Source organism: Aythya marila, assembly GCF_965140915.1.
Source record: "Aythya marila genome assembly, chromosome: 1".
NCBI lineage: Eukaryota > Metazoa > Chordata > Aves > Anseriformes > Anatidae > Aythya > Aythya marila.
Genome location: NC_139042.1, coordinates 3,206,302 through 3,226,628, shown reverse-complemented (window position 1 = coordinate 3,226,628; position 20,327 = coordinate 3,206,302). Strand labels below are relative to the sequence as shown.

The 20,327-nt window shown below is 50.6% G+C and overlaps 2 protein-coding genes across 3 annotated transcripts in view; both read right to left on the bottom strand.

The window, feature by feature from the left end:
* The window catches only part of CAPN5 (calpain 5), a 44,382-nt gene that overhangs the window by 4,874 nt on the left and 19,181 nt on the right, over positions 1 to 20,327 (bottom strand). For both annotated transcript variants that reach the window (XM_082751541.1, XM_082751542.1), the window contains exons 3-11: positions 17,768 to 17,899; positions 6,233 to 6,441; positions 5,288 to 5,480; positions 4,575 to 4,768; positions 3,602 to 3,679; positions 2,759 to 2,954; positions 1,815 to 1,937; positions 1,095 to 1,291; positions 636 to 757 (exon numbers count right to left, since the gene is read on the bottom strand). In XM_082751541.1, the coding sequence (XP_082607667.1) occupies positions 636 to 757; positions 1,095 to 1,291; positions 1,815 to 1,937; positions 2,759 to 2,954; positions 3,602 to 3,679; positions 4,575 to 4,768; positions 5,288 to 5,480; positions 6,233 to 6,441; positions 17,768 to 17,899 (1,444 nt within the window). The remainder of the gene's footprint in view (positions 1 to 635; positions 758 to 1,094; positions 1,292 to 1,814; positions 1,938 to 2,758; positions 2,955 to 3,601; positions 3,680 to 4,574; positions 4,769 to 5,287; positions 5,481 to 6,232; positions 6,442 to 17,767; positions 17,900 to 20,327) is intronic.
* Positions 14,069 to 14,548, bottom strand: OMP (olfactory marker protein; the record flags this gene model as incomplete). Its single annotated transcript, XM_082753207.1, has 1 exon — positions 14,069 to 14,548. One exon carries the CDS (start codon positions 14,546 to 14,548, stop codon positions 14,069 to 14,071), a length of 480 nt encoding a protein of 159 aa, XP_082609333.1.

Sequence of the window (20,327 nt, the reverse complement as noted above, 5' to 3'; positions counted from 1 at the left end):
ACCCATGTCTGAAGGACTCTTGTTTCTGTGAACAGCTCAGGAACTTTTGGCTGCAGATTTCCCTGCATTGCCACAGGCACACTGCGAGTAAACTGAGAAAAAAAAACAGCCTACTTTGGGTAAAATTCCCTCCCTGAACACTTCTACAGGAATACTTCCTCTGTGTCATGTGATAAATGAGGTGAAGCCTCCCCCAGAACATCAGCCTGTACCATTGCTTGTCTGTTCTTCCTACTAACAGGTCTTTAAACATGATTCCTGACTTTTAGAACTGATTGTACTCAGGAGGAAAGCCTGGAAGATTACAGAACCACCGCCAAGGGCTTGTTTTTGGGAAGCTCTCCCAAGAATCCTAGCCAACAGCTTAAATAAAACAGCTCCCAGATCATGTTGACAGTAAGAAGTGAGATTGATTCTCCATGGAGATTCTCCACGGACTTTCTCTTCCTCTGGCGTCCAAACCAGACAATTTAACTGAAAAATGATGTGAGGACCATATATCCCATATGGATATTTAGCCATATCATAAATCCCAGCTACCTCCCACCTGGTGAAGCCACCTGTGTCTTCTCTCCCTGAAACCACCACCTCGCAGCTGCTCTGGGACTACACGACAGGCAGAGAAAGGCCATTACCTCCTTGGGAGTCCTGGTTCTTGAGCCCAGCTGCAGCAAGGACGTGGATCTGGGACACCACCTGCGGGTAGCCGCACATCCCACTCCAGCAGGTGTGCGGTGGCTCATCCAGTGTCAGCTCTCTGTTGGGGAGAAATGCATAGCCTTTGAGACGTGTCCAGCCTCACCTGATGGCAAAGCCAAGGAGTTGTCTCTAGCAGGATGGAAGGAGTATGAACCAACCACTCTGCTCTCTACTCTGACCTGCCTCTCATCCCAGGGTTGAGAAGCTCTCCCAAGTCATGCTTAGAAGCAGAGTGGGAACTTCTCTGTAAAGAGAGCAGTAAAGATGCCCTTTCTGTTGGCCACCATTGGAAGGAAGCCAAGCAGCAGCTCTGGGCAAGGCTTTGGCCAAGTCCTGCCGTAAAAAGCACAAGGCTCTCTCCAAATTGCCAGTTCCTCCCCATCGCTGCTCCTTACCGGCAATCTGAAGGCACATCTGTGAAAACCCTGAGGAGGAACTCGCCCTCATGCCCAGGGTCAAACGTGGTGGGGATGATAACGTAGCGGCCTTCCTTCAGGTCCGTCCTCAGGAAGACGCTGCGGGAGTTGATGTAGATGGAGCTGGCCACCTTCTGCTGCAGGGTGTGCATGCGGTAGTTCCTGTTCAGCTCCACCTGGGCAGAGATCACAGTGGGACAGTCAGCAGGGAAAACATCCCGGTGTCCAATCGAGGGGTAGATTGCAAGGACTGATCCCACAGGGCTGGAATGGCTGGAATTAAGAGAAACGGCAAAATGGTGCCAAATAACTGGATGGAAAGTAGGCTTTGATATGGCTTTCACAGTTCTCATGGCACATGAACTCATTCTTGTTCATTCCAGCTTGACACTGGAGGCCCAGCAAGCCAAGATCCTTCCAAGAGGATCAGTCTGGCAAATTTCAGCATTCAGAGGTGACAGACTAACCATTGCCTTTAGCACGGAGAACCTTTCTGTGCTGTCACTACTCACTTCTAAAATCTCTTCTAAAATCTCTCACCATCACTGGAGGGGGGCAGGCTGTGCTGAGGACTCTCATGGAGGCACACGGAGTAATAATTAAAAATTACACCAGTGCTCATGAAACACTGGGGTAACATTCAGCTACTAACAAATTTACTGAGAGGATTTGGGTTAACATGTAGGATTCATGGTTTACCTTATGAATATCAAAGCCTATGGCCAAGTTCTCTCCTTTGCCTTCTTTGCGACTGGTCCTTTTTGGCTTCTGCTGGATGGAGATCAGCACTTCATCTTCTGCCTTCTTCACATCAAACACGTACTGGAAGCAAAGAGAGGAAGGTGAGGAAGGACACTAAGACAGAAGCACTGGGCATGGGTAGGAGTAAGCCTATCTTTGAATTGTTCAGCGGAATCCAAGGTGTCACGATGAAGTCTTATACCAGAGCATTTCATCCCTTGCAGTCTGCCACAAGTCCTCATATGAGGCATGGAAGCAGGAATTATGTGCACAGAGACCTAAAAGAAAGGCTAATAAAGAGCTAGGGGCTGAAAACAACTCTCTCACATCCTTGATGACAGCTCCTGCAATGGACAAGAGCATCCTTTATCTTTGTGTTAGATGAAGGACTTAAAAAAATATATATCTCGTGTTACTAAGAATCCCAGTTCAGAGCAGGACAGAAAAGCTTATTCCAGGAGATTAACCACACAGCAGAGACTTTTCTGAAAGCCCAGTTAGAAGAAAGTGGCCATATAGACTCCATCTGTCCGAGAAAATTTAACAGTGCCAAGGTTTGAGGAAAGAAAATGGGATTTGATCATTCAGGCATCCAAATAGTTGGAAAAGGTTCCTGGCCTTGTTTAACTGGCATCAGCTACCACCACTACCCTGTGGCACAGTTTGCTGGTTGTTTGTGCCAAGCCCTTGGATGTAGCTTCCCTATTAAGAGGGATAAGGTTAAAAGAGTTGGCCTGGATGCTGATCATACTGTGCCCAGGGGTCTCAGCCCCAGAAAGGTCATGAGCACATTAAATCATAAAGGTCTGGCAGCTGTTTTGGCCCTCTAGGTCCCTGTAGGACCTTTCAACCCTTGGAAGCATGTGTGAAGGCTCCAGAAGGTCCTAGGGAACATGACTCACTTGGGGGTTCTGCAAAAAGGTGTTCTTGTGGTTGATACAGCCTCCACTGCGGTTCTTCAAGGGGTCTTCACTTCTGGTCCACGCCCCACGGAGCACTGCCTCCTCCCAGGTCTTATGGATGCTGAGGTAGGATGTGTTGATGAGACGGCACTTGATGATGTCCGTGAAGTATTTGCAGAAGTCTTCAAAGGTCATCCTAAGTCAGAAAGGACAGAGCTGGGTTATGCTGCTTTGTTCCCCTCAGCAGTGTGCTGCAGGGAGTTTCCTGATCACCTGTTAGGAATTACGTTTTGGAGTGGAGGAAGCAGAGCAATTCTCCATGCATGGGTACATGTGGTATTGAAATGTGTATCTGGTGAGACTGTTATGTTCAACAAGTTTAGAGTACCCTACTGAAATTGTTTGGAACCAGCATGGTCACAGCCGCTCAAAGCTAATACCCATGGGCTCATCAGGAGGTCCCACTAAAGGTCCTGTGGCTTGGAAGGCCTTTTGCTCTGGATGACTGGTTGCATGAAAATGGAAATTGTGTTCAGCTTTGGGCCCCTCGCTACAAGAAGGACATTGAGGCCCTGGAGTGTGTCCAGAGAAGGGCTCCGAAGCTGGGGAAGGGCCTGGGACACAAGTCCTGTGAGGAGCGGCTGAGGGACCTGGCGGGGTTTGGGCTGGAGAAGAGTAGGCTCAGGGCAGAGCTTATTGCTCTCTGTAACTGCCTGAAAGGAAGGGGTGGGGAGCTGGGAGTCAGCCTCTTCTATGATTTTAAGATTCTGTGACTCAGATGCTTCACAGAGTGGGAGGACTCTGCGAGCATAGCCCATGGCAGTAACCCCAGGAGGGACTCACCAGAACTCTCCATCGTCTTCCACTGTCATCCCCATCTTCTCTCTTTCACTTTTGCTCACTTTCTGCCACTCCTCAGAGCTGTGGGATGAGAGCAGAATCATTACTGCGAGGGCAAGAGGACACAGGAATTCAAAGGGCTACTTGGCATCAGAAGGATCTGAGGGGCACGAAGCATATATAAAGCTCCAGCCATTCAACCAGTCCCCACACTGCTCTGGTTAGCTTGTCTCCCAGATGTGGGGGGAGTGCAGGATGGCTTGGAGAAGCAGAGGACCACAGAATCATTAGGGTTGGAACAGACCCCCAAGATCATCCGGTCTAAACATCACCCTACTACCAATGTCACCCTACTACCAATGTCACCCACTGAACCATGGTCCTAAAATTTTACTTCCTTCCTGACCAGTGGAGCTGAATCCAGCTGGGTGAGACTTTGGATAACAAAAAAAAAAAAAAAAAAAAAAAAGGATAACAAAATGGATAACACCAACCACAGCCTCGGGTTACACCAACCCTTTGTTATCCATCCCATCCCATCCCATCCCATCCCATCCCATCCCATCCCATCCCATCCCATCCCATCCCATCCCATCCCCAGACAACACAGCAGTCAGTAGACTGACTACTGGGTGTTAGTTTGGCTGGAACAAGACTGGGAGTGGAAAGGTGAGGTAAAACCATCCTTAACAAGAGTGAAAATGCCAACGATTTCACCACAACACCCATCGGAGCCTCAATGAGAAGGTCTGCCAAGCTCATCCACCCTCCTCTTGTGCTCTTCAGGAACCTCAGGGCAAAAAATACCACCACCCCATTGAAATAGTAGGTTTAGGACATTGGTTGAAGCAGCATCCCACAGCTGCTTGTACAATATTACGGGTGTAAATATAGCCAAGTTGTCTCATGCCTCAGGGCCTACTCTAACCCAGCTTCTACCAACAAAAAAGGTGTTACTGCTGCCTGTCCCACTCACGTGTCACTCCAAGGCCCGTTCCACTCCCGTTCACCCCATGGATTCCGCATGCGGATCATGTCCAGCTTCTCCGACTTGAAGAAGGAGAGCAATCCGTGACCCAGGCGGACCTTCCTCACGTCTGTCACCGCGTACGCATGGCCCTTCACCAGCCCGCAGGCCAGGCGGGCCTCCATGTCAGCCGCCGATGTGGCCTGGGCAGGGGGACACAAGGAGAAGACATCAACGCTCAGGGAGAGAGATAATTGCCTCTGCAGAAGTATCAGATGTTGTGTTAGGTACTAGATCCTTTCTCGTCTTCACCTGTAGTGTGAGGTTTCTGAGCTCCCTTGATGTCAACCGATAAAGCTCATCTTACTGGTTATATTGGGACAACTGGCACACAGTGTTTGTGGAGAAGTCTGCACACAGACAACAAAACTCTTTTTTTTTTTTTTTTCTGGAAGTGAATCTTAAATTTGAAGTATTTAAATGGTAATTTAATGATAAGTATTTAAATGATAATGGGATAAACCTGGGCTCTTGGACATAGCAATGAGGACTACATACAGTTGGATCCAGTTTTGAGTCTCTTTGTCATCTACAGGAAAAAGTAGGATCCCTTGGTCAAAATTTTTCTGATCTAATTTAGATGTCTCCAACAGGGCAAGACAAACAGCACCCTAAAATACCTATTCCCATGAGAACATGACCATGCAGGCAATGTTGCTTACTTTGATGGAGCAGCTGATGAGGCCTCCCCGGTTGTGCACCTTCAACACACGCTCAAACAGGAGGTTTCGCTTGGCTTCATCGGTGATGTAGTCCCCTTCGGTCAGGTCAATCGGTTCAGAGACCCCACCAGTAAAGTCTACCAGGGCATCTGCTGTGTTGCCTCCATCCAGGGCCTCATAACAGCCTGACAGCCTGAAAGAGGGTGAGAGGAATGGCACAACAGCACTGGCATTTTGAGAGACCTACGACAATTCTTGAGGCAGTGTGAAGAACAGAAATTTGTAGGAAATCTTTCAGTAGGTGGAGACAGCAAAAAAAAAAAAAGAAGAAATGGATGAAAAAAAATAGGATCTGTGCTGTTTGCAGTGCTTTTGAAATCCTGGGGATAGGTGTTATTTAATCAAAGTGGAGTTGGAGGATATTTTGCTCTGAGGCTCAATCAAGGCTAGTGAAGGGTTTTTCTTCCAATTTCTGTCTACCTGAGAGATGTCCCACTCCTCCCCAGGAAAGCTGCTGTATTGAAAAGACATCTGTTCCATTTGAGGCTAAAGCAACCTCAAATTGTTAAGTTCTAGATTTTGACTAGACCTTATACACAGAAGGGGAGGGGATGAGGCTGGATGTGGAGACTATGATCACAAATATGCCCTAACAGCCTTTGGTCTGCTTCTGATCTAAAAACGGATGCATCCCCTTGAAGAAAAGATTAACCTTCATAGAGAAGCAGGAAAAATCACATTGCCACATCTGACAACTTGTTAACTAATGAACCAAACTCAGAAATAACCACCTACAACTCGTAGTTGGCATCTGACACCTGTGGAGCCCACAACATTTTGTCACTAGAACCATTTTCCACTGGTATAAGCCAAGTGATGAACGAACTGAGAGGAAAACCATGGTGTGCAGGTCCCAGTTTGCCCTGCAACTGCCCAGGTACCTACTTGGCATAAGCTTTCTCCACCAAGGCGCACCAGAACTCGTTCCTGGAGTTGGAGTGGCAGTAGATGAGCTGGTTGTGGAGCGTGGGCAGGCGGTCATCTATCACCACGTCCAGCCACTGCCCGAAGCGCCAGAATTGGAAGTGGAAGATCCCTGCGTAGCTCTCCGGTTTCTCAGGGTTCCACTCCTGCTCCTTCCAGTCCGGGATGACCTATGTTCAGCACAGGGAGAAGATAGAGAGGAGATGTGCACCCAGGTTATTCCCTTTTTTGCTAGGTTTAGTTCCCATCCCACACCTAATGAAGACTATATCAAAGATAAGGAAGACTATGAGGGAGGTGGGCTTGCTTACAGCCCATCCGGGCGAGATTCTGGGCCTGGTTCTTCCAAGGCAGACTAGATTTGCAGCTAAGGATCTCTCACAGCTGTTTCTGTTATACCTCTCCTTGACCTTGTTCTTATCATTTTACCCTGGAAATCTGCTGCCATCTACTGCTGCAGACAGGCTTTTGGAACAGCAACCTTTTTTTTGTCCTTAATCTGACTCAGGATGTCTGTTCTTGGGAAAGTTTTTACAATGGAATTGAACAGATCAGTTGGAAGGGACCTACAAAGATCATCAAGTCCCACTGCCTGACCACTTCAGGGCTACCCAAAAGTTAAAGCATATTATTGAGGGCATTATCCAAATGCCTCTAGAACATGGACTGGCATGATCTCATTGATGGCTATTCTTATGACCGAATTTTTGTGAATTTTAGTGTCAGAAGGGTACTGTTAAAATCCTTCTTTGGTCCTCTTGATTCTGGTTTGATTGGACTGTCCCCAAAGCAAGTATTGTACTCATCTACTGGGTGGTCATGAACAGGGAGCATCACTCTTTGTACGTCTGCTCTACTAAAGAAAAGTGGGAGAAAATGAGATCCCCATCGCTGTAGGGTCCCCATTCATCCCTGGCAAGAGCTGCCATGGTTATCCAAGCAAGCACGGGGAGATGGCTTGATGAAAGGAGGAAAAGATGGACTGAGCTGACAGAAATACTGAAGCAGTTGAGGGGTTGAGGTAGTACAGGTTTGGTATCATGGCTATCGGCACTGTCAGGGGGACAAGGCAAAAGTGATGGGTAATGGCCACAGTCTTACATGTCTGTGAGCACCATCAGATGAAAAATCCACCCAAAAGCTGGGCCAGAAATGGATACAGCCATGCACAGCTGCTACTTCTCAGAAGAAATGTATTTTGTTTAGAAACAGGACAGAGGCACACGACAAAGAGTTTTCAGTGAGGGTGACGATAACGTGGTCCTACGTCATGGCCAGGGTGGGCTGTGAGGCCCTGTGCAATTAATGGGGTTGAAAATTAACAAGTAATGACTGATGCAGGTGTGATTGACTGTCCACTCCTTCACTTCTTGGCTTCACAGAATCACAGAATCACAGAATTGTAGGGGTTGGAAGGGCCCTCAAGAGATCATTGGGTCCAACCCCCAACTTAACTGCTTCCCAAATGTCGTGACCTATGAGAGGAAAAGCCCCAGTGTGCCCATGGGGACAATAATGACCAGGGCTTGCTGCAGCATACCTAAATAATCACTGCCTGTCCTTTGGGGACAAGCTGTAAGTGTTGGGGTGGGACAGGACGGGACACAGCTATGGGAAGAGGCTCTTTAGGAAGTCCTGGGCCATGCTGTGACCCCAGCACCAGGCCTTGGCCCTGGTCCAGCTGCTGGAGCCTTGTGCTTTTTGGTGGTTGCTGCCACAGAGCTGTAGCACTGCAGAGAGACCTCTCTCTGGACAACCCCCCCAGCTCCTTAAATACCAGAAATGATCCAGCCCAGGCCTTTTATTGCTTCTCGGAATTAAAGACAATTGAAATATTAACGATGCCATCAGCTCCCTGAGCTCACTGGCACTCTTGAGTGGTCTGGATCAATAGAAGCAGAGCAGACAGAGCCATGAAAAAGAGCCGCTTTTGGAGGGTTTGGTGTTTTCCAGGAGTGCTAATAAAAGATGCCCCAGACTCCCCCTGGGATGCTGCCAGGGAAGGTCAGACCATCAGTCCCCATTGATTCCCTCCTGACTGGTGCTCATGCTAATGAATTGTCATAGAGGACCATTGTGCTAATCAACTCGCTATTAATGTGGGCTTAGAAATGATTACAGCATTGATTAAAGGCAGCTACCGAGCCAAAGCTGGTAGCTGCCACTTCCAGCTGGATGGTTCTGAGGGCTGGCACTGCCATCAGCAGTGGCAGGAGATGCTGGTCCCCCACTGTCCTCCTCCACCTTCATCTGGGGACAGTGCTGAGAGCATCCTCTGCTGCTGGTGGCATCAGGAGCTGTGGTTGCACTGTGGTTGCAGTTTTTACATTGACCAGAGGGATGATGAGGTTCCCTCCACCTCCTCCACCCACTAACATGGGTGTCTGTGGCCATAGACCGGCACGGTAGGGCAGATATCTCCCCAGATATCTCCATCCTTTCTCAGAGGACTCTGGAGAGCATGGCCTGGACCGCCCACCCAGGGGTCCTGCTGAGTTGTGGTCTCAACCTGAGCTGTGTTGAGGCACTGAAGGTGGCATCTCATTCACAACTGTGCTGCTTTTTGCTTAGGGGCTCCCAAAATCTGCAGCTGTGACACTTTTGTAGGATAAATTTACAGGGAAAGGGCGCAGAGACAGGTAAATTGGGGACACAGAAATACCAGATTCCAATTTGTAACATTTCCCTACGCTGGTTTAGGGTTTTTCTTATTTTTATTAGGAGTGGCTAATTAAAAGAAAAGGCACCTGTGACCCTGGAGAGACATCTGTGACTAGAAGAGGAATTTGTAGATGCTGACTCCTCCAAGCAGGGAATTTGCCAGCTGAGGAAGGGGAGGGAGGGACCCTGCTGTGCTGAACAAACCGAGACGAAATTCCCCTAGGAGATGGGACGGAGTGGAGTACCTGAAAGTCTTTATGGGCTGCTGAAACGGTGTGGGGTGAGTTTCAGTGAGTGTTATAACGTGGATCATCTGCCCTATGGGAGAGAGAAATCAGAGTGCCCCACTCACCTCCCACCCTCAGCTCGGGCAGAAAGGTGAGATCAACCCGAGGAGCATTTCTCCTCCTCTGCCCAGCTTCAAACCCTTCCAGAGACCGACCACAAAAATGCTCCGTTAATGCTCAAAGAAAGAAAAAAGTAAAAGTTCTTTTTACAAAATAAAAAGGTGCTCGGAAATACCAACAATAACCTGGACATTGGTGAGTTCTGCTTTGCTGCATGCAGGACTGGGGCAGCTACCAAGAAGGGCATGAAGAAAACACACACAGCCTCAGTCCTTGTGGGGAACCCTGTTGACTAGGCTTTTATTTACTCTGGTACATCAATACCAAGTAAGGGACCTGCTGCAGGAACTCTACCCAAGCAACCAGCAACGTAGCAATGGCATGTTTTGAGACCTGGCATGCAAAAACCCTTTTGGAGGTTGGCAGTGAGTCCTGTTATTGGGTCTGATGTGGTTTGCAGACAGGAGCTCTGCTCTGGGATGTACGAGGAGGGGTCTCCTGTAAGAAGGTCTTCTGGGACCCCAAAAACTGGGTTTGGCTCGCAGTTTGTCCATGTTATCGCCAAGCAGAGATGGATCCCCTTTTACCTCTCATCTTTGGGTCCAGCATTTTGGGGTTTAAAAAGCAATATCAGCTCCTCCAGCAGAGCCCATGGCGTGGTTGTGGGATCCAGTGGTTGCTGAACTTTGTCTGCAGGAGAGACTCAAGGCTCCCACCATTTCTCCAGCAAGTAGCTTGCTGAAATCTTCCTGTTTGCCTTCCCCTCTCTGTCTGACACAGCTGGTGCCTACCATTTAATATGCTATCAGTGGGCTGGGGGGCTCAGAAGAAGAGCTCGGACTCTATAAGCTCTATAGAAGGGACAGGCAGCATAGAAGGGGTGGTGGTGTGGCTCTCTATATTAGAGAGTCTTTCGAGGCTGTAGAACTCGAGGTTGGGAATGACAAGGTCGAGTCCCTTTGGGTTAGGATCGGCAGGGACAACAAGGCTAGTGTCCTGGTCGGGGTCTGCTATAGACCGCCGAACCAGGATGAGGAGACGGATGAGGAATTCTACAGGCAGCTGACAGAGGTTGCAAAATCATCAGCTCTTGTACTCGTGGGGGACTTCAACTTCCCTGACATATCCTGGAAGCACAACACAGCCCTGAGAAAGCAGTCTAGGAGGTTTCTGGAGAGCGTGGAAGATAGCTTCCTGACGCAGCTGGTTAGTGAGCCTACCAGGGGAGGTGCCCCGCTAGACCTTCTCTTCACAAACAGAGAAGGACTGGTGGAGGACGTGATCGTCGGGAGCTGTCTAGGGCAGAGTGACCACGCAATGGTGGAGTTCACTATTCTTGGCGAGGCCAGGAAGGGGACCAGTAAAACCGCTGTATTGGACTTTCGGAGGGCTGACTTTGAGCTGCTCAGGACACTGGTTGGTGGAGTCCCTTGGGAGGCGGTTCTGAAGGGCAGAGGGGTCCAGGAAGGCTGGGCGCTCTTCAAGAGGGAAGTCTTAATGGCGCAGGAACGGTCTGTTCCCACGTGCCCAAGGACGAGCTGGCGGGGAAGAAGACCGGCCTGGCTCAACAGAGAATTGTGGCTTGATCTTAGGAGGAAAAAGAGGGTTTATAAGCTTTGGAAAAGTGGGCAGGCCACTAAGGAGGACTTTAAAGAAGTAGCGAGGCTGTGCAGGGACAAAATTAGGAAGGCCAAAGCTCATCTGGAGCTCAATCTGGCTACTGCCGTTAAAGATAACAAAAAACGTTTCTATAAATACATCAACACAAAAAGGAGGACTAAGGAGAATCTCCATCCTTTACTGGATGCGGGGGGAAACTTAGTTACAAGAGATGAGGAAAAGGCGGAGGTGCTCAATGCCTTCTTTGCCTCAGTCTTTAGCGGCAATACCGGTTGTTCTCTGGATACTCAGTACCCTGAGCTGGTGGAAGGGGATGGGGAGCAGGATGTGGCCCTCATTATCCATGAAGAACTGGTTGGTGACCTACTACGGCACTTAGATGTGCACAAGTCGATGGGGCCAGATGGGATCCACCCAAGGGTACTGAGGGAACTGGCAGAGGAGCTGGCCAAGCCGCTGTCCATCATTTATCAACAGTCCTGGCTATCGGGGGAGGTCCCAATCGACTGGCGGCTAGCAAACGTGACGCCCATCTACAAGAAGGGCCGGAGGGCTGACCCAGGAAACTACAGGCCTGTCAGTTTGACCTCAGTGCCAGGAAAGCTCATGGAGCAGATCCTCCTGAGAGTCATCATGCAGCACTTGAAGGGGAAGCAGGCGATCAGGCCCAGTCAGCATGGCTTTATGAAAGGCAGGTCATGCCTGACGAACCTGATCTCCTTCTATGACAGAGTGACGCGCTGGGTGGATGAGGGAAAGGCTGTGGATGTGGTCTACCTTGACTTCAGCAAGGCTTTTGACACCGTCTCCCACAGCATTCTCCTCAAGAAACTGGCTGCTCTTGGCTTGGACTGGCGCACGCTTCGTTGGGTTAGAAACTGGCTGGATAGCCGGGCCCAAAGAGTCGTGGTGAATGGAGCCAAGTCCAGTTGGAGGCCAGTCACTAGTGGCGTCCCCCAGGGCTCGGTGCTGGGGCCGGTCCTCTTTAATATCTTCATCGATGATCTGGATGAGGGCATCGAGTGCACCCTCAGTAAGTTCGCAGATGACACCAAGTTAGGTGCGTGTGTCGATCTGCTTGAGGGTAGGAAAGCTCTGCAGGAGGATCTGGATAGGCTGGACCGATGGGCTGAGGTCAACTGCATGAAGTTTAACAAGGCCAAGTGCCGGGTCCTGCACCTGGGGCGCAATAACCCCAAGCAGAGCTACAGGCTGGGAGAGGAATGGTTGGAAAGCTGCCAGGCAGAGAAGGACCTGGGAGTGATGGTGGACAGTCGGCTGAATATGAGCCAGCAGTGTGCTCAGGTGGCCAAGAAGGCCAACGGCATCCTGGCTTGTATTAGGAACAGCGTGACCAGCAGGGCTAGGGAGGTGATCGTCCCCCTGTACTCAGCTCTGGTGAGGCCGCACCTCGAGTACTGTGTTCAGTTTTGGGCCCCTCGCTACAAGAAGGACATCGAGGTGCTTGAGCGGGTGCAGAGAAGGGCGACGAAGCTGGTGAGGGGCCTGGAGAACAAGTCCTACGAGGAGCGGCTGAGGGAGCTGGGCTTGTTCAGCCTGGAGAAGAGGAGGCTCAGGGGCGACCTTATCGCTCTTTTTAGGTACCTCAAGGGAGGCTGTAGCGAGGTGGGGGTTGGCCTGTTCTCCCACGTGCCTGGTGACAGGACGAGGGGGAATGGGTTTAAGTTGAGCCAGGGGAGTTTTAGGCTAGATGTTAGGAAGAACTTCTTCACTGAAAGGGTTGTGAGGCATTGGAACAGGCTGCCCAGGGAAGTGGTGGAGTCACCATCCTTGGAAGTCTTCAAAAGACGTTTAGATGTAGAGCTTAGGGATATGGTTTAGTGGAGGGCTGTTAGCGTTAGGTTGGAGGTTGGACTCGATGACCTTGAGGTCTCTTCCAACCTAGAAATTCTGTGATTCTGTGATTCTCTTTTTGGGATGGCCCCCACAAATCAGTAGGGCATGGGTATGAAGCCTCCTCATCCTGGCTTTCCCATCACTGCCCTCTCCTTATATACACCAGGAAAATTTCCGTCCAGACCTTAAGGAGTGCTCGCTCACATTTGGGTGCAATCCTAGCAAAAACTGCTGGAACAATCATAATAACACTTTTTCAAAGCACATTTTCATCTCTAGAAGCTCCACCAAAGTATCCTCCGCTTTCTGGTGGAAGGAAAAAAGGATGTCCAAACTTAGCAGTTCATTCACAGTCACGGGACAAGCCAGGCACATCTCCTGCTCCTAAATTTCCAGAGGTACTCTCTACCTGCTCTGCTCCCACCACCACCCAGGCACCAGTCCCTGCCTTGGCATTCGGAGAGAGGAGGAGGAGATGTGTGCCTTTGGAGGACAGCAGCAGCAGGTTCCTAATTTGTGGTCTGTGAAGCGCTCTGCAGCCTCGCTGCTCTCCATAGATGCTCGAGGATAAATATATTCCTGGGTGTTTTGAGGCCACAATGATGCACAAATTGGCTTTGCTGCAGGCGACTCCCTGCTGGCTCAGCCCTACAGCCTGCTCTGAGCTGCTGGCTCGCTTGCCCGGCTCTGCACACACATTCCTGCTCCAACCCTTCCCGTTTCCAAAAATCCCCAGGCAGCACAAGGTGGGCAACAAGCTGAATCCCACCTCCCCTCTTGGGCTTGATGGCATGGTGAGCTTCCACAGGACCGGTCTTTGGAGACATTGAGCAGCCACAGCCACTGCAAGCACTCAGCATCCTTGCAAGAAGTTCTCCATCTCCAACAAGCCCCCTATTTTGGATGGTTGGGGTGGAAACTGGAAGCCAGGGCTCTCTCCAGGTTTGTATCGTGGCAGGTTCTTATTTTTCCATCAGGCTTTTTGTATCCAGGTGCCGCGGTTGGAAAGGTTAGGGAGCCAAATATTTACAAGCCCTGTCAGTCAGGCTTGGTGAATCCCAGCTGAATTCACTTAGGCAAATACAGCATGGCTCATCCTCCCTCTTCCCCATCGCTCAGACAGGCAGGAGCACATTTTGGGAATGTTTCTCAGGGGTGAGGGGCTCCCCAAGCACCACGCTGTTCACCGCTTTTTTTGTGAAGCCACCCATCAATGAAGAACCCCGTAAAAGCAACGAAGAACTGAACAGAAGAGAGAAAATAAACAAAGACAGAAGCATAGCTGGAGCGAGGAGGGCCGGGCAAAAGGGGGTCAGGCTTTAAAAACGATGGAGCCCTTCAGCTGAGCAGGTTCAAGGCCGTCGGTGAAAGCGAGGAGGAAATACATCACCTTGCGGATCCTGGCCAACTCCACCAGCCGCTCCCCAAACTCCTGGGCATCGGCCTCGTTGCACTCCACTTCCTCGGCCCCTGGCTTCTTCCAGAAGATGCCCACGGGCTCCAGCAGCTGCCGGTTCATGAGGTGGGTGAGATCGGGAGTCCAGTGCTGGGAGGTGCCGGTCACCGTCACCTTCCCACATTTCTCCAGCTGGATGTCCCAGCGGAGGAAGCGCAGGTTGTGCTGCCGGAGGAAATCCACCTGGTAGACGTGCTCGTTGGGCTGCAGCAGCTTCTCACCGTCCTGGGGCCTGTTTTTTTTCTGCTGCAGGCTCTGGACCCTCAGTCGCATGCAGCGGGTGAGCTGGTCATCGCGGACGAAGGGCACCTTGAGCTCTCCGGCTTCTTCTGCCATCTCCTCCGTGGCTCCTCTGCTCCGTCCCCGGCACCGTTTGGCTCCCAGATAGGACACGCAGGGGGGAAAAAAAATCTGGTGGCCCTTCTCCACGGTCCCAGCGGTGCTAGGCAACCCGGGCTGGTGACGCAAAATGCCCTCGAGGGCTTCCTCTGGGTGCCCTCCCATCTTCCAGCAGGAACCGATGGTGCCGCTGTGCGCGATAATCTATAGGGAAGGGATGTCTGATGTCAGCCTCCCTGGCAACCTCCCTGACAACCGCTCCGGCAAGCTGGAGCAAGGCTCGTTAGCCCTAAACGAAGGTGCACAGCCAGGGCAACCATCCTGCAGGGCTCGGTGGCCGTGGCTTTCTCAGAAGACTGATTTATGGGATAATCCGGGGTGTAGAGCCTCTGGAGGGGTCTGGTCCAACCCTCTGCTCAAAGCAAGACTTGGCGGTTAAATCAGTGTCAGACCGTGAGATGCTGGAGATATTTCCTTTTCCCCTTTATTTCTCATGAAGGGAAAATAATAAATATTTCTATTTCCCATGCTACAGCTCGTGCTGTTGAGGTGTGCCCTGTGATTGCTCTCTGATCTGGCTCTACTGGTGGGTCCTCCAGGCAGAGGATGGGATGAAGAGGGGTTCTGGGGAACATGTTCCTCATTGCAGGGTGTCTCCAAGAAGCTGTGGATCCCAAAGAGACTGCAAGCGTGAGGTGGTATCTTTGGGGTAAAATCACTGGTTTAGACTCTCAGAGAGTCCGGGGTTTCAGCACAAAGCTTCAGAGGGAACAATTTATGGTGCTGCATCTTTTGGTTCTCCCCATCCTATTTGTGAGTCACATTGGCTTCTGCCACAGGATGTGTTTGCAGGGCCCTTTGGAAGCTCAAGCTGTGTTAAATGAACTCCAGGAAAGAACTTTTCTGAACTATTTTTACGAAAGGCACTGCCACCTCTTGGGCTATGTCACATAATTCAACTTCCAGAAGAAGTTCCCCAAAAAGACCATCAGAAGCTGCCCTTGGCCAGAGAAACCCCAGGCACCAAGAACCCAAGGTGGGACATTTTCCTGGGATTTGTCCTGTACTCACCAGTCCCCTATCACTCCTTAAGACCCTGAGAACAGAGGCAAGGAAGCTAAGGGTTACTATTTGAAGGGACAAAAGAGAGGTCTGAGGAAACCAGCCCCTTCTTGCTGCCCTCTGAGCTTTTGCCTCACTTGTTTACGAGCTTTAAAACACCTTCAGCACCAGCTATTGAACCAACCCTTGGGTTTTACACGTTAAAAATGTCTTCAGGTAACCCTGGAGGCCTTTCTGAGCTGAGGTGCGTGTGGCAGTGCCTCGTGGTCCTCGGTTTGTTGGATCTTTTACCCCCAGATCCAAAACTGCCCTGGAAATATATGGGAAAGGAGCAGGAGAGCAGGCAAGCTGGTGGAGATGTAGGGTGTCCAAATCGCTTGGTCTGGTTCCTATCCCTCTGCTTTGATTTATTTTCGGAAGAGCTAGATGTCTCTGAAAGACCACGGATGACGTCCAAAACCATGTAGAGGCAGCCAAGGCTCAGGAAATTAGAAAACTGCTCGCAATTCAGTTCCAGCCCCTAAGTCCCACCCAGTGACTCAAACAGCACGGGCTTGATGGGGAGGAGGGACACTGAGGGAGAATTGGAGTGAAATGGGTGAATAAAATCATCTCTTGGTAAACGTGGGATGTGCTAGCTTGTCTTGTTCCCTGGAAGAAATCCTCCCTCCCTGCACTTGCTCACGTTGGGAGGAAGAGTTTCACTGCTTGCAGTGAAGCAAGGGACACACGGAGCAAGTTACATCCTGGTGTAAACCAGGATTACATTTTCTAGCAGCAGTGGGAGACCTGGACTGATATTTCAGTGATATTAACACCTGCATCAGTGTCTTTCAACTCCCCTTGAACTCTGAACCAGAAGTATTTTGGTGTCTAATGACAGCTGGAGAATTTAGCGTTTGGCTAAAGGGGTTAATCTGTGCACTTGACTTCTCCCGTTGTGCTCTAAAAGTTGCTGCTGCTGCAGTTTATAGCCACACTTGCTCCTTGCAGGGCAATGCTCATCATGAGCTCTTAAAGCACCTTGAAAAGGATGAGTGAGGGCCCTAACTAATTCAGAAGTAACCAAAACCAGAGCCCTGTAGCGAATGCCACAGCAAAGTGACCATCCCTGGGCTCGGGGAGAGGATGGCAGCTTTTGCTTTTGCTGGAAAACAAACCTTTCTGAAAGAGAGCGGGATGCAAGGCGGGGGGTAAAGAAGATCCTCTGAGGGTTAAGGGCATGGAAAATGAGAAGTCACAAACACCCACAGCAAAATCACCAAGGGAGGAAGAGCAGTGCTGCCGGCAAACTGAAATAATGAGGCGTCCGAAGGGACCTGGCTCCTGTTTGGTTGGCACCTCCAGGGCTGGAGGTGAATGGTGAGCAGGGAGGACAACCTGCCCTGGGGAGGAACAACCCAAACAAGGCCTCGCACCACGTCAGGGCTTATCCAGGAGCTGACAACAGCCATCCTCTTCCCACGTACAGGAAAAACTTGGTTTTAACAGAAAACAGGGATTCTGCAACAAATTCCCAAGGCAGAGCTCACAAAAGCCACCTGCAGCAGCAGAGCCGATGCACGAGGTGGAGGCAAAACCTTTGGGTCTGTTGCAGTAGGAGGCTGTAGGTGACCCTGCCAACCCTACAGGGCTTTGGTGGCTGCCTTTTTTTTTTGCAGTAAAAGCTAGGAAAAGGGGCTTGCAACTTGCTGGTCTCTTGTGCTAGGATGAGACTCACCTGTACCAGGGGCTGAGGGCTACGTTTGCTTTCCCTTTCATGGGATTTACTTCTTCTGCCACAGAAGACGTGGTAGAAATGAGCACAGGCTGGCCAAGACGTGGCACTGAGCCACTGAACCTCCTGATTTATGTATTTATTTATTTTTAGGTTATTCTGGAGCGGAGAGGGTCAGATTTAGGATCTGGAAGGGCAGGACGGGGCTCGATTCTCTCTTGGTGATGGATAAACCGGCCACGTGTTTGGCTCAAGTGTGATGTGGCTGCAATCATGACCACTGAATTCCCCTTGAAAAATACTCTTTTCAGAGAATTTTTTCACCTGAACGGCTTTTCAGGGCCTGAGGAGTTCCCGAAAATGCAGTTTTTGAGCCGGGCAAACACAACACGAGGGTGTTTCAGACCAGCTTTCCCCCAGCGTGGGGCACCGCTTACCTTCTGCCACAGAGACTCGCGGGACGCCAGGGAGGAGCAGGCGGCCACGAACCAGCAGTTCCCCACCTGGCCCTGGTGTAAGTCGTGGGAGCTGATCCCATCCACGAAGAGACGGGGATCGTCGCAGATTTCCTGCAGGAAAGGAGAAAAACACGGGGGAAATGAGGAAATGGGGTAATTTGGAGCAAGGCTGCCTGGCAGAGGACCTCGTGCTCTCCACAGGACACGGGCGCAGCACCAGACCCCTCTCCCTGGGGTGGCTGTTCTGCTCCAGCATCAGCACATTTCTGCTATAATTATCCAGAAAATTGTAAATTTTCACATCATTGCAACCCTAGTGACCCATCTCCTCCTGTAAGGCCGCTTGTTGTTCCTGCAAACCCTTCAGCGGCTGATGTCCGAGCTTCTTCCCCTCTCACTTTGCTCCGGGGACTTTCTGGTGGAAGGCACCGGGAGCTGAGAGCATCACCCACAGCCACGGTCTCAAACACTAGGGCTTGGGGATCCACCCAAAAATGAACCCCAGCAGAACTAGGGAAGAGCCGAGAATTTAGAGGAAGAATTACAATGCCCGACCCAAGCAGTTCACCCAAAAAAAAGCTCAACACAGAGGGTGGGCTCAGCCATGGGACCCAGCCAGCACTGCACACCTTAAAAAATAACTCTATTTTTTAAGATAAAATCTCTGAAAAATAACTCTGGACACGAACTGGGCAGGATCACGCCCAAGGGCTGGTTCCCTCCAGGCTGCAGAGTTGCAGGAGGTTGGGATAAGCACTAGAGGGAGGCAATAGCCAAGAGGCACTTGTGCTTTATTTTTCAGCATCCCTGAATGCAGAGTGGGGTGGGAGAGGAGTTATTAACAGGAGTTATATTATTAACAGGAGTTATCCTTCATTATACCACCGAGGAAGCAGCAGGGGATGCCTCTGCCCTGCCTGATGGTGGTAGGGGTGTCTGGGATCAGCTCTCAGTGGTCCTCAGGGGGCAGAGGCACCACGGTGAGGACCATGGCTGCTTTCCCCACCCTTGGGTGAATCCGTGGTGTACAAAAAGGGGGTCGTTTGGTGTTGTGTGGGTGGGGAGAACATGAAATTTGTGGAAAAGAGGCTGCTTGGCAGATGTGAGAAGGGGGCAGAGGGTGTTGGATGCTCTCCCCCAGGAGCAGAGCTGCCAGCTAGTGGTGATTTCCCCATCGCCAGGCAAGAGATGGCAAATGAAAAGACTCATCCACGGGTCAGCCTCCCTGAAAAAGCTCCTGAGGTTTCCCAAATCCCTCAAACCGGAGCTTCCCAGCATTAATTCACCTGGGTTTTACGGTCCCCAGAGAAGCTGCTGAGATCCCACTCACAACACACGGCCCTGGTCGTGCCCATGTAGCCTGTGACTCATGGGGACCAGCAGGAACTGGGTCAAAAAAACAAAACAAACAACAAAAAACAGGGCAGGCATTGAACTTTGCTTCCCTGTTCCTGCCGATGGAGCGGAAAGAGATAAAGGGCTTGTCCTGCAGATAGGTGGAATTACAGGGCCTGGCGTTTGTGTGTGCAGAGGGAGGAGAGGGGCAGGGATGCTGTGGCCACAGAAGGTCACCACCTTGCTTTCATCCCCTCCCTTCCTCGCAGGAGGTGGAAACCAGGTGAAGAATAACATTTACACAGGCAGGGGCTTCTCCCAAAAGCAAACACGGAACCCTGAAAAAAACAAGGCAGCACACCCCCACGTGCACCCTGGGGACTGAAATCCATTAAGGGGGAGAAAAAAATCCAGATCATTGCACTTATCTTGCATTTGGCGGTGTAATGTTGCCTCCCACCAAAAAGCATGTGGTTTTTTCCTCTGCTCTCCCTTTTAGTACTATTTCCCCCAAAACAGGCGTTTTCTTTCTGGCTACAATTAAACCAGAAAATGTAATTCCTGTCTCCAGCTAGCCCAACCCCACAAAAAGGGCAGCAGTGAGCAAATTGCCCTCTAATTGGTTTTATAATTGGCGACTGTCTTATCATAAATGCTTCCTGCTGCAGATTTCTGAGCTTTAGGCTCACTGGGGGTCTGGAGCATGTCAAGCCAGCTGCAGGGAGGGAAAAAAAAAAAAAACTGGGAGGAGGGGATGACAACCAAGTGAGATGCAACATCTGCTGCGCGCCAGGATGGGTTTCTGCTAACGAGATTTTGCAAGGAGCAGCCTAATTGCATTGCAGGGCCGGGGCGAGAGAGGCTGGCTGTGTCGGGAACAATGCTTTCACTCAGACCTGCAAAATCAGCAGGATAATCTATTAGTGTGGCTGTGCTTTCCCCTCCCGGGTGATGGGGAACCAAAGGGATCTTGTGCCACGAGTGTTGCTCCTGCAGCCATCCCGGCACAGCAGGCAGCTGACACCGAGGTCCTTTTGGTTCCCTTCGGGTACCCATCCTGGGATGTGATTTTTCAAGAGGGCAGTGACAGAGATTCAACAAGACTGGCACCAGGAAAGGGAATGGGGTGAGTTTAGAGCCCCACGAGTCTGTGTTTTCGCAGGGATTATCATTTTCTCAATGGTTCAGCTTCACGCACACCGCA